The sequence below is a fragment of the Lepisosteus platostomus genome, chromosome 14, assembly GCF_059453375.1.
Source record: "Lepisosteus platostomus isolate fLepPlt1 chromosome 14, fLepPlt1.hap1, whole genome shotgun sequence".
NCBI lineage: Eukaryota > Metazoa > Chordata > Actinopteri > Semionotiformes > Lepisosteidae > Lepisosteus > Lepisosteus platostomus.
This window is the reverse complement of record NC_142624.1, coordinates 27,181,731-27,197,475: the sequence shown is the minus strand read 5'-3', so window position 1 is coordinate 27,197,475 and position 15,745 is coordinate 27,181,731. Positions and strand designations below refer to the sequence as shown.

The 15,745-nt window shown below is 36.1% G+C and overlaps 1 protein-coding gene across 2 annotated transcripts in view; it reads right to left on the bottom strand.

The window, feature by feature from the left end:
• stk39 (serine threonine kinase 39) overlaps positions 1-15,429 on the bottom strand; it is a 37,393-nt gene extending 21,964 nt beyond the window's left edge. Inside the window, exons 1-10 of one of the 2 annotated variants that reach the window (XM_088605403.1) lie at positions 15,251-15,429; positions 10,696-10,808; positions 9,533-9,641; positions 8,311-8,452; positions 7,770-7,825; positions 6,396-6,505; positions 6,193-6,294; positions 5,900-6,033; positions 5,067-5,115; positions 4,910-4,975 (exon numbers count right to left, since the gene is read on the bottom strand). In XM_088605403.1, the coding sequence (XP_088461529.1) occupies positions 4,910-4,975; positions 5,067-5,115; positions 5,900-6,033; positions 6,193-6,294; positions 6,396-6,505; positions 7,770-7,825; positions 8,311-8,452; positions 9,533-9,641; positions 10,696-10,808; positions 15,251-15,356 (987 nt within the window). In that variant the 5' untranslated portion in view covers positions 15,357-15,429. The remainder of the gene's footprint in view (positions 1-4,909; positions 4,976-5,066; positions 5,116-5,899; positions 6,034-6,192; positions 6,295-6,395; positions 6,506-7,769; positions 7,826-8,310; positions 8,453-9,532; positions 9,642-10,695; positions 10,809-15,250) is intronic. The other variant, XM_088605404.1, reaches the window with a different exon arrangement.
• Between the last annotated feature and the right edge of the window lie 316 nt (positions 15,430-15,745).

The window sequence follows — 15,745 nt, the reverse complement described above, 5'->3', positions numbered from 1 at the left end:
TTTACAACTATTTTATGTTGACTTGTCTGCCTAATCATTTGGTATTGTGTATTGCTTTTGTTATGGGTTTTTTTTTTGTTTTGGAAACAGAATAATAAATTAAACCTAAATTGCATCAGTTGTCTTTAGATGGCCTTACAGACTCAATCTCAAAGACCTTTAAAACCTGTTATTTGTACTACAGTATCAGACCACATACATTTCTAATTGTCTGCAGGAAAGATACAGAAATATGAAAATTAAGTGCCCCTGGGGGAACTGCAGCAGGTGCCAGTTCACATCACTGAATCTAGCCTGCAGTTTTTCAGGCTGCGAGTAAAAAAGGAAGATGCTTCATATTGGTACGAACTGCTTGTGGGACTCATGGGTTTTAACCAGACTCAAATGATGTATCTTGGCTCATGCTGTAGGGCATTTCACAGCTGGTCTTGTCATTTTCATAGTCTTAAAACCATCCAAGAGCAAGTTTCAGAATGTGGAAAGGTACACGAGTCCATGACATCTCCCATCTGCTGACATTGTCCATAGATTAGTTACGATAGTTAAAACTTTCTTGGTGTCTTAAAGTCTTAAAGATCTAATGCTGTAGTAAAGGACATATCACTGTTGTAAAGATCACAGTTATCTGTCTAAATTATGAATACATGTTAAATGCAAATGTTTTTGGAAATATTAATTAAGTAAAGATATGGCATTAACAAAGGTGTCATAAAATAGTAATGTTTTAAAACTCTGTTTATAAGATTGCATGTAGTGACACTCCAAGGAAAAGAGAAGATACTAGATTATAATGTCTTTTATTGATCTGTCTTTGGGAACATCTAAAAAATGAAAAAAATAATATCAATATTCCACATACTGTGCAGAGGAAGGGTTACGGCTTTAGTGCGGTGAAAGAGGATCTACAAGGCATATACGTTTTCCTTCCCAGTTATTGCCTTTCAGTTACATAGAATTTCAAGTTATTGCAGGAGAATATCAGACTCTTGAATAAGATCATCTTGAATTCACAGTCCCTAAACACAACAATGAAGGTTATGAGCAAACAAAATCAGGATTACACTGCTCTCTGCTGGACACTAAGCACTGACACCACTTCTCAAAAAGAGAGTAGAAATGCTCCTGTCAGTTGAATTGATTGCAAACAATTCTTACTTTGAAACAGGAAAAAGGGAAAAAAAGGCTAAGGAATTTAGAATATTGATTGTTTTGCAGGTGATTCAACAGCATCTGTAATTACATATAATACCTGCAATGATGGCTGTCAATATCTTGTATGTTACTCGTAAATGCTTTAGACTGCTTAGAAAATGAAGCACATCACCCCTATTGACCTATCCAAGATATTGGTTTTTCACATATATTGGTGAAGAATAAAGCAAATAAGCAGAAAAACCGCTAACTGCAGAGTGCCTTTGTACATTAGTCAGAACAACCATGCTTCAAACCCAGTTAGAGATGAAATCCAACTCAAGTTTAGAACTCAAAAAGGCTTTCACCTTCTTAATGCTTCTTTTTGAAATTGGTTTATTTACATATCTCTACATGCAGCTGGATGTGACCAGTAAAAATGTAGACATTTCACTAAAACAAGAAAGCCATAATACTTCTGAGCTTGGCTCACCGCGTAGTACAATTAGGGACTTTCTGTGTTTATTTTTAAATCATGTGACCTCCTCTTAAACTAACCTTTGGCCAATTCAGCTTCTCATACAATACAATAATTTGTTCTCATGGATTTCACAGCTGCCTGTTCAAAATCAATATGTTGATTTCGTCCCCATGAGGTATAGTACAGCACTGGATTACCAGCCCAAGCTTTCAGAAAATGTGGAAAAAGACAGCATTCAAAGTGAATGACAGGGAAGCCAGGGGGCAGAGTTTAGTGGTTACGTTGCTCTTTGAAATGGATGTATTTTCTGCTGTTGGATCTTTCTTGCAAAGACTATGAATGTTGGCAGAAGAACTCTACTGAGAACTATAGTGAAAGTGACACTGACTATGTTCTGATCTCTTGAGGTCTGATACAATAGCTGACATTCCTTTGTTAACTCTTCTCACCTAATAAATTGCAAGAGACACTCAGATACAGATTTTCAGTATCTGTTAGCTCTGTGTATCAATCAATATGAAATTGAAAAAATAGGACAGCAAACTCTGCTGAACTGCTTTGTGAAAGCCAGGCTTTGGAATTTGTACACTTTACTCTATCTCTTTAGAATATTAAACATTCAATTACAATGCAACCACAATCCTTTCACTTTTATAATTAAGATTTAATTCCCAAAAGGTGTGCATTAACACACCAATGCTATACTGCCAAGAATTAGCTGAACACAGCTTCATGAGAATTTTAAATTGTTTTCAAACCTTCAAAGCACTAAATTCATTAACATTTAAGAAGACTTGTTTTAATGTGTCTTGCAGGCACTATTTGTTTCTAAAATGTTTCTCAAATGAATGACAAACATGTTCAAGCAATCAAGAAAAGGATGATGTAGAGGAAATGGAGCCTTATAATGTCCAAGTCAAATGGATCCAAAATGTATTTTCAGAATTTGCTAAATTATTAAACATATTGTTTATGATGAGGGAGAATATCTTAAAATACCATTTATCATCTCAGAAACTGACTTTTATTTTTAGAACTATATAGTATTGTACAATGTATTTTTTTACTCCCTCAGACAGGGGAAAAGGACTACCTATTCCATGACAATTTGCTATTCTATATCCAAGTGGCCAAATCTAATTCAGTTTAAACACCAACTATGGCAGATCACAGTGGGTTTTTTTACACCAGCAATTTCTAACCCAGACCCTGGGAGACTAAATGTCTTCTGGTTTTTGTTCCAGTCAAGTCCCTAATTTCAGTCCAACTGTTTTCAATTTTCTTCTTGAACAACGTTTAAATGAGCTTTCAGCTGTAGAACAGTTCAATGGGATTGATAACTGGAATCAGCCATAGTGCAGTTTCTGAGCATGAGAACCAATCCCCACAATTCAGGTGTGAGCTAAAACATAGGGGAAACGTTTTTTCCTAGGAGTGTCTGATACATTGTCCTTCCCATCTGTGCCTGTTCATTATAAATCAATCACCGATTAATAGCTTTTTAGACAGAGAGAGTAAACCATCACTGAACAAGTTAAGGAGAGACTAAATCAATTTGCTAAAATTGGTAGAGCAATGCTCTTGAAGAATGGCATTTTTAAGAAGTTAAAGTCCTGAAACAGATACTAAAAAGGTCTGAACAAGCAAAAAGATAAAGGTGGGAATTATCACCCCCCAATCAAATCTGAGCTGGAGGGAAAACCCTTACTTGTTAGTAGAACTTTCTTATTTTTCTCATTAAACTTCCCCTACTTGTCTTTCCCACATCCTCATAGAAATAAATCGAGTCAGCCGTTCTGGCCTTTGAAATCCTGACATCAAGATGGTTTATCATAATAAACCAATTCCATATGAGGTTTAATGTTAGTGGCATTTTGCTTTTTATGCTTGCCTTGTTTTTCTAGCAATGCTTTTACTCCACTTTATTTTTTATTAGCATGGAAACATGTTACAAACCATGCCCAAAATTATTCAAACTTTTATTTCATAATGAATTCGCTTAAGGGATATTCTACGGTGTTTATGATTAAACATGTACGAAAGGGATCCAGTGTATTTACTGAAGAGTAAAAAATTACCTTGGAATTAAAATGTATTCCAAATTCACTTTCATTGCTTTCTGAACAAATTGTTGGCATTGGAGTCATGCATTGAGGCTTGAAGCCACAAAACAGAATAAACAGTACAATCACATAAACAGGACTTTCACCAGATACACACAAAGTGAACCACAATATCACCCCTCTAACACCGCCCCTCAGTGAAGGTACAATTCACAGCAGGTTCTTGTTTTGGTTTGCCTGCTATTAATCATACACAACCGCCACTGTCTGAGGTTAAACTGACTTTCACTCTTCAAACAGAAATTTAGAACTGTCTGACGTGCCTGGTCCTACATCTTTTGGCAGCGGACTAAACCAGCCTTTTCATATTCAAAACTGAAACAACTGGCTTCCACTTACCAGATCAGGCAAAGAACCAACACCCATGCACACATCAGACCACTAGAAGTGGGAAATGTACAGGCCCTGAGCAGCAGCTGGGTATTCACTCAAAATGTGAAATACTGATTTAAGTCTACTCATCTAGGTGGCTACACTGGCCCATAACCTACTGGAAATAATAAAATAATCTCCAAGACAACTCCTAATGGCTGTAAAACACAAGTTATAGATCTTAAAAAGATTCTGACTAAAGAAACAGAAGACAACCAGACCAGGTTCTCTTGTGGGGACACTGTGGGTAGATTGTCCATATACAGTAGTTAATTTACTATGTAGTGGGCAGTTAACCCACAAGAAAAATCTAGGCCAATGACTCCTAAAAGCTGTCATGGTACCTGAGCAGGAGCATTTTTAGCTATGACAGAGGCACAGGAGTCAGCTTCCTAAAAAAGTCAAGCTTTCCAAAAGCAGTATTTAGTCGTTTTCTAACCTGTACAAAAAGTCTTACTCACCAATTACAAGACCTGTCACTGACTTACTATATGTGTGAGGGTGTAAGCAAAACGTACTGTGTTTAACAAGACTAATGAAAGCTCTCACACTGTTACTCAATTGTCAGTATACTACATTTAAAAAAATAGATCCCAAAAATGAACTGCACATTTAAGTGACGATTGTTTGATCATGCCAAGGTTATGGCAAGAAATACAGAGGGTGTATTACATTTTTCTACTGGTTCTGAAATTAGTCCTAGGTCTTCTATTGTTGACTTGAGATCTGTATAATGAAAGAAAATGCAGCATAAGTGCTAGCACTTTAAATATCCACATAAACAGTATTTTTAAAACATTACCTTTTTGGCTCTTTGGGTAATATTCGGTGCTTTATGTAGCAGCTTTTCAATCAGATACTCTCTGTTCTGAAAAGCAAGAAGCATACCAGATTACTAAAAAAGTGAAAAACAGATATACACGGTACCTTTACAATTTTACCTGAGAATGGAAAGATACCTTTGCTTTTTGGAAGAACTTGCATTTCAAAAGCTCTGCAGCTGTTGGCCTGAAAAGAGGAAAACATTAAGGACATTCAAATGCAAGCGTCTTCAAACACTCAACTCCAGACTTTGAGATTTGCAAGTAATATGCCACTTGTATTTCAGAGCACAAACCTAGAGGAAAGAAGTAGGTCATATTTCTGCATTTTTCAGGGAAGTCTGGTTATTTTACCAATTTATGTATTTGTTAACACAGTAAGTGGTATGCAGAGAAACAGATACCAGTAAATATAAAAAAATGAGTAGCCAGGGGAATGTTGTCAAATAAACACTTTCTTAGTTGACAGTATTTTAACAGTTTCAATATGGACAAAAAGTATCTTATGTACTATTATAAAGTATACATCATTTTTTTTTAAGTTTAAGAAGTAATAGTTTTTTAGATAACAGACAAAAACAAGTTTGTTATTTTGTAAAGCTGGTAAATAAGGCTGTTATGAATATTAATTAACTCATATGTAATACCCTGGGTACATTATTTCACCTTACCATTAAGTACTGCTATATAATTTCTTCTGTATTTGACACTGTGACTCACAGCTGCAGCCATGCAAACATGTACAGGAGGTTCATTTCAGTAAATCAAATACAGCACTCTTTTAAAGACTCTTTATCTGACTGTTCACTTCACGTTATATCAACAAACAGGTACATTTCTTAAATACAAGATTAATTTGTGCAACTCACAAATGAAGCATAGATTAAATGCTATAGATTTAACCACATAAGTATCCCGGTCAATCAAATACTCAACATCGTTTGATAGGTAAAGTCATGTAAACTGCAAACCTCTTTGTAGGGTCCTTCTGAAGGCACAGTGTTATTAGTTTTCTAAAGGATTTGCCGTACTTTTTTAACATTTCTTTGTCCTCCACGCCTGTTTCTAAAGTAGGGGGATCATTTTGTAATGTTAACATTAAAACCTGAAAAGCAAGAGGATAAAACAAAGGGTCATCTCACACGCATTTTTTAAACAGAGCAACAAGATAACCAGTCTTGAACTGTCACCAATAACATTAAAGCATGCAGAAACATATTAAAGTTAGTTTTAAAGTTAAATATATTAAAGGTTGTCCTCGTACCTTCATAGGTGGATATCTGTGATAGGGTGCAGCCCCTGTTGCTAATTCAATAGCTGTAATCCCAAAGCTCCAAATGTCCGCTTTGAAGTCATAGCCTCGTACCTGTGTGAACACACACATGCGAAAAAATCATATTTATTTCTTAAGATCTTCATGTTTAATCTGGATTACTATTTTGACTACGGGTAGCAGTACTATCTCACCTGTTCCATAACCTCTGGTGCCATCCAACAGGGAGTTCCAACAAAGGTTTTCCGAACTTTGTTCCTTGTAACATCTCCTCCTGTTGCTAAGAATGCACTGACGCCAAAATCTATAAGGTAAAAATATCATCTCAACTGATTCCTTCCCCACCCCTTAATTCTGAAAAAAGGTCCTTTTAATTTACATACAGATTGATAGAATTTGACATTCTGTGGGGAGGGGGGGGGAGGGAATATAGTAGCAGATATAGTAGTACATTAATAAAAAAGAAGGCAACACTTTATAAAGTCATATTAGTAGTGGATAAAAAAGACTGGGGAATGATACAGTATGCAGGTCTTGAAAACAACATTATAAGCTTTACACTGATCTCTCAGAAGAATAACAACTCTATATAGTGTGTTGTTAAAGCACAAATGAAACATCATTGTGTCATGATTCCAAACAAGACACACTGATAGCTAGGTGATATAAATTATGGCATTTCTTTGGTCCTGAGGAAGTTTTCAGAAAGATGTAAGTTGCACTGTTAGAGAATAACATGATAAATGGTATTTATTGCATAATTGTAGAAATGATCAACAAGGAAATTACAGTACACCAGAATCAGAGGACACATCATGCGCACTAAAATAGAGCTTCATACACCAGCATATAACATATGGGAAAAAGCTACTGTTTTCGTTAAGCAAAACTGTATTCATGCTGTAAGGTCATGTGGCTATGATCCTTTTAAAACAGTTTTTCATACTTTTCTGTACACTAAATAGGCAAATGTCTAATGTTTGCATGTCAAAGCACACCGACAGCACAAAACAAAATACAGATTAGATTCTAGCAAGAAAAAGCTGTTTAATAGAGTACTCGATAATGAAACTGCAATGCAAAGTCTAACCAGGACACTGAACTTAACACACTCAGAATTTAGAAAACCACTGTGTTAAGAGTGTTTCGGTATTTTAAATAAAGGATGTAGAAAAACACATTGGTCATTTAGTTTTTCAGGGGCTATAAAATTAACTGTCCTAACTGTTTATACTCACCAGTGCATTCCGAGTATCAAAAGAAATGTACCACTTTATTTATGCTCTACTGTATGTTCTTAAAAACAATGAAGATTTTCAATATTTATTAAATTATTCTGTGATACACGTGTGCCTTTAATTGTTGAATAAACACTCCATTGTCACTGTATTCTCCCCCTCCAGTGACGCTCCATTTTGTTGCATTTGAAAGGGTATATGCACAATTTAGACAATACATCCAGCTGTTAAGGTGATCAACATTGAAATGCAAAGATATTTTAACATTATTATAAAAAAGAGAATTTAGATAATTCTGTACCAGTTACTGCTCAGTTTAACGTGACAGACCTGCTATTTGCACAGAACCATCTTCTCCCAGGAGAATATTTCCAGCTTTTACATCTCTATGGTTACATGAAAAAGAAAGAGTTAGCCTTATTTCATTTCCAGGATACTACATGAATGGTGTTAAATTACAGTAATTTCCTTCATATATTTTTAACTGTTGTCACAAGCCAATGAACACAATAGAAATATTGAAAAGCTCCTGTGATATCAGTGGTTTAGGTCTTCAGGGTCTCCACAACAAATCCTCAAAGATGCATAGATGTCTACTACAAAATAAGTTTTTATATTAAACTAAAATGAAGAACTAGGAAAGTCCTTAAGCTTTGAATTCGTAACAACAAAGTTTTGAACACCAGTCACAGAAATACATATATTTATTAAGTAAAGGTCAAAGGAATCGGAACTTTTTAATTGTAATCTATTTAAATTGTAGTTAAATAACTCTTTTAATAGTTTACTTAAACTATTAAAAAGTGTAGTTAGAAGACCACCAATTTTAATACCATGACATTGAAGACAAACACTCTAATAAAATTCTTACCTGTGAATTTGACCATTTCTATGTAGGTAGTCTAAACCTTCCAAAACCTCTTTCAAAATAGTTGCTATAATTGGCTCATCTAGGACTCCATTTTTATGCTCTCCTTTGCTGAATATGTATTTTATGATGTCCAACATTGATCCTAAAGATCGGGTTCAAACAGAAATAATAATTATGTTAAGAAACAAATCTCTTAATTATATGCATGACATGAAAAACAAACAAAGATGTCAACTGGGTATATTTACTATCTTGGATAAATAACTATGAACTCCCCTTCAAATGTAATGAACTAGGACACATTTCACCCGATTCAATGCATCATCAAGAGATGAATTCTGCACCTACAGATTCATGCTCCTGTTTGTTCTCCTACTGTAGCAACAGAGCATAGCTCTTTCGGGTCAGCCAACATAATCAGTTTATTGCTGTGGTAAATCCTGTTCTAACTACTGGCCTGAATGGGTCTGCTTCACTAACACAAGTCACTGCTGCTCGTTATAAATTGTTTCATCAAGCCCAAAACAAGGTGTTTCTTTGTGCTTTAGCCTTCATGAAACATAGCCGTACCACTTTAAGTAATGTCTCTGACAGGCTGATTCATAACAAAAATTGGCCGTCAGCCAAAGTACCAAAAGAAAAATCCATTCACAGCCATTTTACAACCTGCTAGAAAAATGACTCCATATGCAGGAACAGCATGGTTACATTTTTGTAAACAGACTTATACAGTACATAATATGTATCACTGACTGCTAAAACCCTAATGCTTTAGGACCCTTGAGCTCATGTACATAATCACCTATAAACTGACAAGTACATATGACCAGATGACCGGATTACACATCATAGGTCCAGTAAATGTCACAGCGTACAATGCCAGTGGAGACAGTTAATACCCAGGGCCTCTATGACTTCATCTCAAATTTCTATTAAATTTGCAGGGCGTAATCTATGTAGTCAGGGGCTATTTCAGAAGTCCACAATTCCAATGTTTGCCATAGTGGGTCAGAACAAAGTACTTAGATATTTAGTGCCAAGCCTATATATGGCACAGATTATTTTCCCTTGGCAAAGGGTAGTATTCATTGTCGGAAATATTCAGTACGTCTGCCTATAATGGTGATTCATGGTGAAAGTACTCAAGAGTAATGTTATCCTCTGCACAAGGCAGTGGTATGAGTATATGCCAAAGAAAAATACCACCGCAGTAAGAACATACCCCCACTCAGCAGTTTCATTACCAGCCAAAGCTCATCTTTTACCACAAACGATGTATAATAAGTGACTACATTTGGATGGTTGCACTGGCTCATTGCTTGAATTTCTTTCTGTTAAAAAAGGAGAAACAGTTTTAATGTGATATACACCTGTATTCAAAATTAACTTATTGTGTTACATTTAGATGACAAAGTACAACATCTGCAAAATATTAGTGTGCTACTTCATGAATGCGCTGCTTTTTAATGTTATTTTTTATCAGCCACCCTTTTTGATCTTACTCTGCACTTTCACACTTTCTGTCTCCCATACTGATCTCCAGCAGGGTAGCTAAAAACAAACGCTGCAGCCTCTGAGTCTCTGAGACATCCTTGTGCACCAGTTAGTAGACAGAAAATTCAAAACGTCACCATACAGCTACAAGCATCACTGATGAGAGGTTAGACAAGATCCCTCAAGACAAACACACCCAACCCATTCTTGACACTGTGCAAGTAATTAAGTGCTGTCCTAGGGCTGATGGCCTCAACTGGCAAGTATCAACACAAATTACATCCTCACCCAATTTAACAATCATCCTGCCCTGTACTCAACGTAGAGACATAAAATTGAAAGCTTGAGTACTATTTTTGCAACCGGTAGACCACACAGTACTTCATTCAGAAAAAAAGAAAAACATCGCTTGGAGAGAATTATGCAAACACCTCCTACGCAGGACCTCAAGAGGCACGTGTAAAATGCCTCAGGTCTGTGGATCGCCTCAGTAAGAAAAATATCCAAGAGTAATTTCGGTTCGGCCTGCTTTTAGACTTGCAGCTCATTTAGGAACATGCCATGTCATGGAGTATAACTGTTACAACAAAGCAGCACTGAGCAAGGTAAATCAGAGAGCATGGCTATAGTACACAAGTACTGTCAAAGTTTTAAACATCATCAACACTTGAATGGCAGAGTGAATTGTTGCTCTATTAGCTTTTTATACTAGACTTCTTAGAACTGGATTTCATCCCTGAACGATGTTTAGCACTGCTTCATTATATACATATTTGCAGAAACAGAAGGAGCACAGGGAGAATCCATGAATGAACAGATTCAGGGACAGCCAGACGATGTCCACCAAGGAACAAGGGAAAGGGACAAAAACACATTCATAATTTTACCTACCAGTAACTCATCCATACTCGTCTGGCATTTCTCCAAATTAATTCTCTTTATCGCCACACGCTCCTGTCTGGGTTTGCAAAGTGCTGCCTGCACCACAGCTGTGGCACCACTACCTAAACCATGAGAAAGAAAAAAAAAGATTTTGTTAGATTGAAGAAATATGAGAACATTCTGTCAGATTCTGTTAATGATATGATATAACTACTTCCAAACATTAGCAGGAGATGTCATGAGTGCAGTAACAAATTGTTGAAAGTCCAAACCTGACCTTAATTATATAAATACCTCTTCCTTAAATGGGAAAATCAAAGTAAAAAATAGAAAGTTGTGCTTGAAATATAACTCTTACACAGCTCAAACACATGATGTTCTTTGCCTGGCATGAAAGTTACCCTATATTATGGAATTATATAAAAAATAGTGTTCTCATTATTTACACAGCTTTTGTTTCATCAGGTGATTTTGGCTTTAGTAAAAATTCTTGCCAAACAAAATAAGATACTGCAGAAGCATTTTTTTTTCAACTCAAATCACCAAAACCCAATACCACCTACAAATATATATGATATGTTATCGTGTAATTAAAATGTAATAGCAGCACAAATGTTTAATACTTTATTAAATCTGCATTTTTCCATTCTTCATACTGTTTTAATTTTGTTTTTACCCAAGAAAGAGTTTGATTGGGCTGCTTAAGCAACAGCTACCCTCCTAAAACAACAATATGACAGAGTATTAACCATGGAAAATAACTAGTGTATTCAGATCATTTTGCACTTAAATCAGAGTATTTATGCGCTTATACAACACTCAAGATGAAGTGTACTGTACTTTGTAATTATTCTCTAGTAAGCAACTCTTTGATACACTAGGCAAAATAGCAACTGGCCATGACAGGTAAGTGAGGGACGAGATTGCATATCATCCAAGATTACCAAAACAAAACAGCACATGCAAAACATTAAGAGTTATTATCAGAATCATTGCGATTTTAAATCTCTGTGACAGAAAACCAAGTCAGATCTTTGGAATGTTTTCTTGGTGGTCTCTGTATAAGAGCAATACTCACAAATGTTCTATCAGAGCTGGGATTTATAATTATTACTGCACCAACAATTGCTGATACAAACACCTCAATGTGAAATAATGACTAGATAGATTGAATGACTAATAATTTATTAATCAATAATGTATTTTTTTATATAAGCTAACATTGCTTATGCCAACTAAGTTAAGAAATGAATATAAAACATCTTGCAGAAGGGTATAAGGACTTAAGTGCAAAGCACAACTTCTATACACTTTCTTCAAATATCTGTCAAATGTACATACTGGAGGGGGAATTAAAGGGATACAAAACCTATTTCTGTAGAATTTATTAAAATGTGATAAGTCTAATTAACACCTGGGGACGAGACCTGTAGTAAAGTCTCTGGGTCTAAAGAGAGCTGTAGATTATTATAAAAATGCAAAAGAGGCTGTCACACGGAATAACATTTTATTAGTATGACCTCAAGTCGCAAACTTTCATTTCAAGCTTGAGACTTGAAATGCAATACATTCCTAAACCATTGTTTTGGTGAAGGTGGGGCAGCTTGCTGCCAGGTGAACTACATCAGGCATACTTTTGTCCAAAAAGTTAGCAAAAGCCAGGGGATCTGACTGCAGTTGGTCAGAGAAATGATACTGGGCACAACACCAAAAAGTTATAGAAGAGTGGGGTCAGTGTTAGTGCAGAGAATGATAAAACCAGGACCAAAACACGTGTTCAAAGAGAGACAGGGGATTGCAGACATCTGTCACATACCAGATCCACATCCAGACACACAATATTGAATTGAACCAGATTAACCTTTTATTGCCCCTAAGCGAATCTGTCTTGCACATCAAGAGATCATAAACATAACATATACAGTGGTGTGAAAAAGTGCTTGCCCCTTTCCTGATTTCTTATTTTTTTGCATGTTTGTCACACTTTTTTCACACAGGGCCATGTAGGGTGGGATTTTTTTCCCCCTTAATAATAAAAACCTTCATTTAAAAACTGCATTGTGTGTTTACTTGTGTTATCTTTGTCTAATATTTCAATTTGTTTGATGATCTGAAACATTTCAGTGTGACAAACATGCAAAAAAATAAGAAATCAGGAAGGGGGCAAACACTTTTTCACACCACTGTATATGACAACAATACAAGACAACAACAGCATAATACTATAATACAAAACAGAATTCAAAAACATTGCTTAGTTAGAACTCTTCCTGTACCATAAGATTAAAAACAGTTAACATGCATATAAAAACTCTAAAAGATAATAAGATCTCCACCTAATATCCTAATAGCTAATTCACATAAATATTAGCAATTGTTTGGTGAACTAATTAAATGGAAAAATTTTAATTGGATCATTCCAGTCTGGCACAGAGGATGAATAAATATGAAACAACACCTTTTTAACTCCTCTTATGATAAGTTATGCAATAGATCTGTCCCCCATAAAACCTTAAAATGGAAGTTCTTGACTGAAGTCCCGGAGGGAACCCAGCCCTGACCCTGGCTTTTCTAAATCATAATCGTTTCCAATGTCATTTCACCAAGTTGTAAATATAATACACAAACCCCTCCACTTTGTGCAATTCTTCACACATCCCTCCTCCTCCTGTGCAGCTGCTCACTTGCACCTTGATCACCCCTCACTCTGCATGGGGGTCCCGGCCTCCTTGTACTGAGATCAGACCAGGACCTTCAACCAAGGGGATTAATACCTAAACACTCAAGAAGCCTCTAATTCTCAGGTGTCGTTATTCCTTGTGAACTGTGAAAAGGGATAAAACCTAAAGTGTTAAAATGGCTGTGCACAATTGCACCATCCAGGATAGTATGGAGACTAGAGAAGATTCTTTCTTTTATACTACAGTATATCTCCCACTTTACTACTAATCCCTCCAACAACAATCACTTAAAATGTGGGCACAGTTTAGGGGATAACTTTTCTCTGTCTTTTCTTCCACTGATGCCAATCATATTTTCCCTCCACCTTTATGAGATGAGGCCTTCTGCTTGTGGCATGAAAAAAAGATTAAATCTACTTAGGATGTGTATGTGGATCTGTCATTTGATCATAAAAAAACTTTTTTCCCAACTATACTGCATGTCCTCAACCTTTTTTGTAGCAGACTTTTCTTCCTTCTCCTTGTTACCCCTTACATCTTCTTCTAGACTCTATGCTTCAGCACAATCCTGCTTTCGAAGGAAATACACTTGCAGCATATTGTCACCATCCCTAGTGGAATGGTGTGTATTTAAGCAGATATTAAGGAATGTGACCCAAATAAAAAATCTGTTGGATTTGTCTCGAAAGTGTTCAACACGTCCGCCAAGAAGTGAAGTGAAAAAGAAACATTAGAGAATTTAAAGTTTAAAGGGGAAACAGTATTTTAGTAAGTTACTGGACCAAAAGTGGATGCAGAGTCTGACCTGCAGAGGGAGTGGTGAGTGTCATGTAAGACTTCCCTAAACGACAAGCGACAAGATAGATCAACAGTAACAAATCCCCTTCAGTTTGTGGTGTTAAAGAAAGTGATGACAAGAACAAACATTACTCAGAAACATAGAGAGTTCTTCTAAAAACTTAAAGCAATAAACGTGACAAGATTATAAATATGAGTAAATTATAAACTATCAACAATTCTCAAACAGGCAGCTACTGTACAAAAAGGAAGGATAAGCAAGGAGAAGACCTTCTTAAAAGCTGTCACTCCTTTAACTGCTGAAGGTAATCTTTATCTCAAATGCACCTTCGTCGTTTTTAACTAATGCACATTTAAATTTACGACCTCTCCACGGCTAAACTTCAAAAAAAAGCTTCGTTGTCATGTCTAGTTACTGAACTGGGTTTCAACTGGATGTTGCAAGCATCCTCAACTTTAACAATGTAATGGCAATCACAAAAGATTATAGTAAAGTGATCCTTTACTATAAGGCAGCTATTTAATATCTTTACGATACCTCAGCAATTATACACTATATACATTCAATCTAATCGATTATTTAAAACACGTTTTACTGAGTGTTCATGTCCCAGATAGAAAACATATGTGAGCTGATTACATACATATTTTACTCAATGTATTACATTCTATAAAGTTCTGAATACAAAACCCAAACTTGGCCTGTTTTGGTATCATAATTTCTATCCAGACCGTAACTAGAGACGTTGTGACATCTCTCGCCTACTGTATATCGCCTGCTATTTTCAAAGGAAAAAAATACTTTCCCGAGAATGACAACTCAGTAACAAATCCAAATGATCATTAAAACCATTGAATCTTTCTTTCCACCTCAAAAGCGCGATCAGTGTCTTCCAAAATGTTAAGTAAAACACTGCGGTTATTGACATCCGCAATGCAAACCTGAGGTTTGTTACACAGAGCAGCACTGGATGTTGCATCGAAAAAGCCGGTAGGCCTTTATCGTCCTTTTCTACAGATAATCGCCGGACTTCTTAAAATCAAACACAATTCAGACCACATAAATAGGCTCCGTCAATACTAACCTATAACCTCCTGGAGCTCGTATGACTCCCTGGTAATAGGCCAGCTCGTTGTCGGTGCTGGTTGCGGATTTTGGACATGAACAGGAGAATCGCTCTGCTCCGCCATGATGCTGCTTTTCAGATACTAAACGACCTCAGACTGCAAAACTTCCCTTCACCTCCTCACTGACTCAGAATAGTGTCAGCTACTGCAGGGGATTACTACCGCTGGTGATACAAACATCCGGCAAATATCACAGACTGCCACAAAACATACTGCTTGATTGCAATAAGTTTGGTGAAAATTATTAATATTATAAAATACGCCACAACTGACTTTTTAAAAAACATCTTCATTATTGTCTCTCTTTTCAGTAGTACGTCTTAATTATTAAGTTATGCGGTGAATGTTCTAGTTGTAAACATACAAGGGAGTCCTTTACTGTAAATTTAATTGTGAGATCTGACGCCAAAAATTAATAAAAAACATGGTAATGAAAAACTTTGACCCCCCAA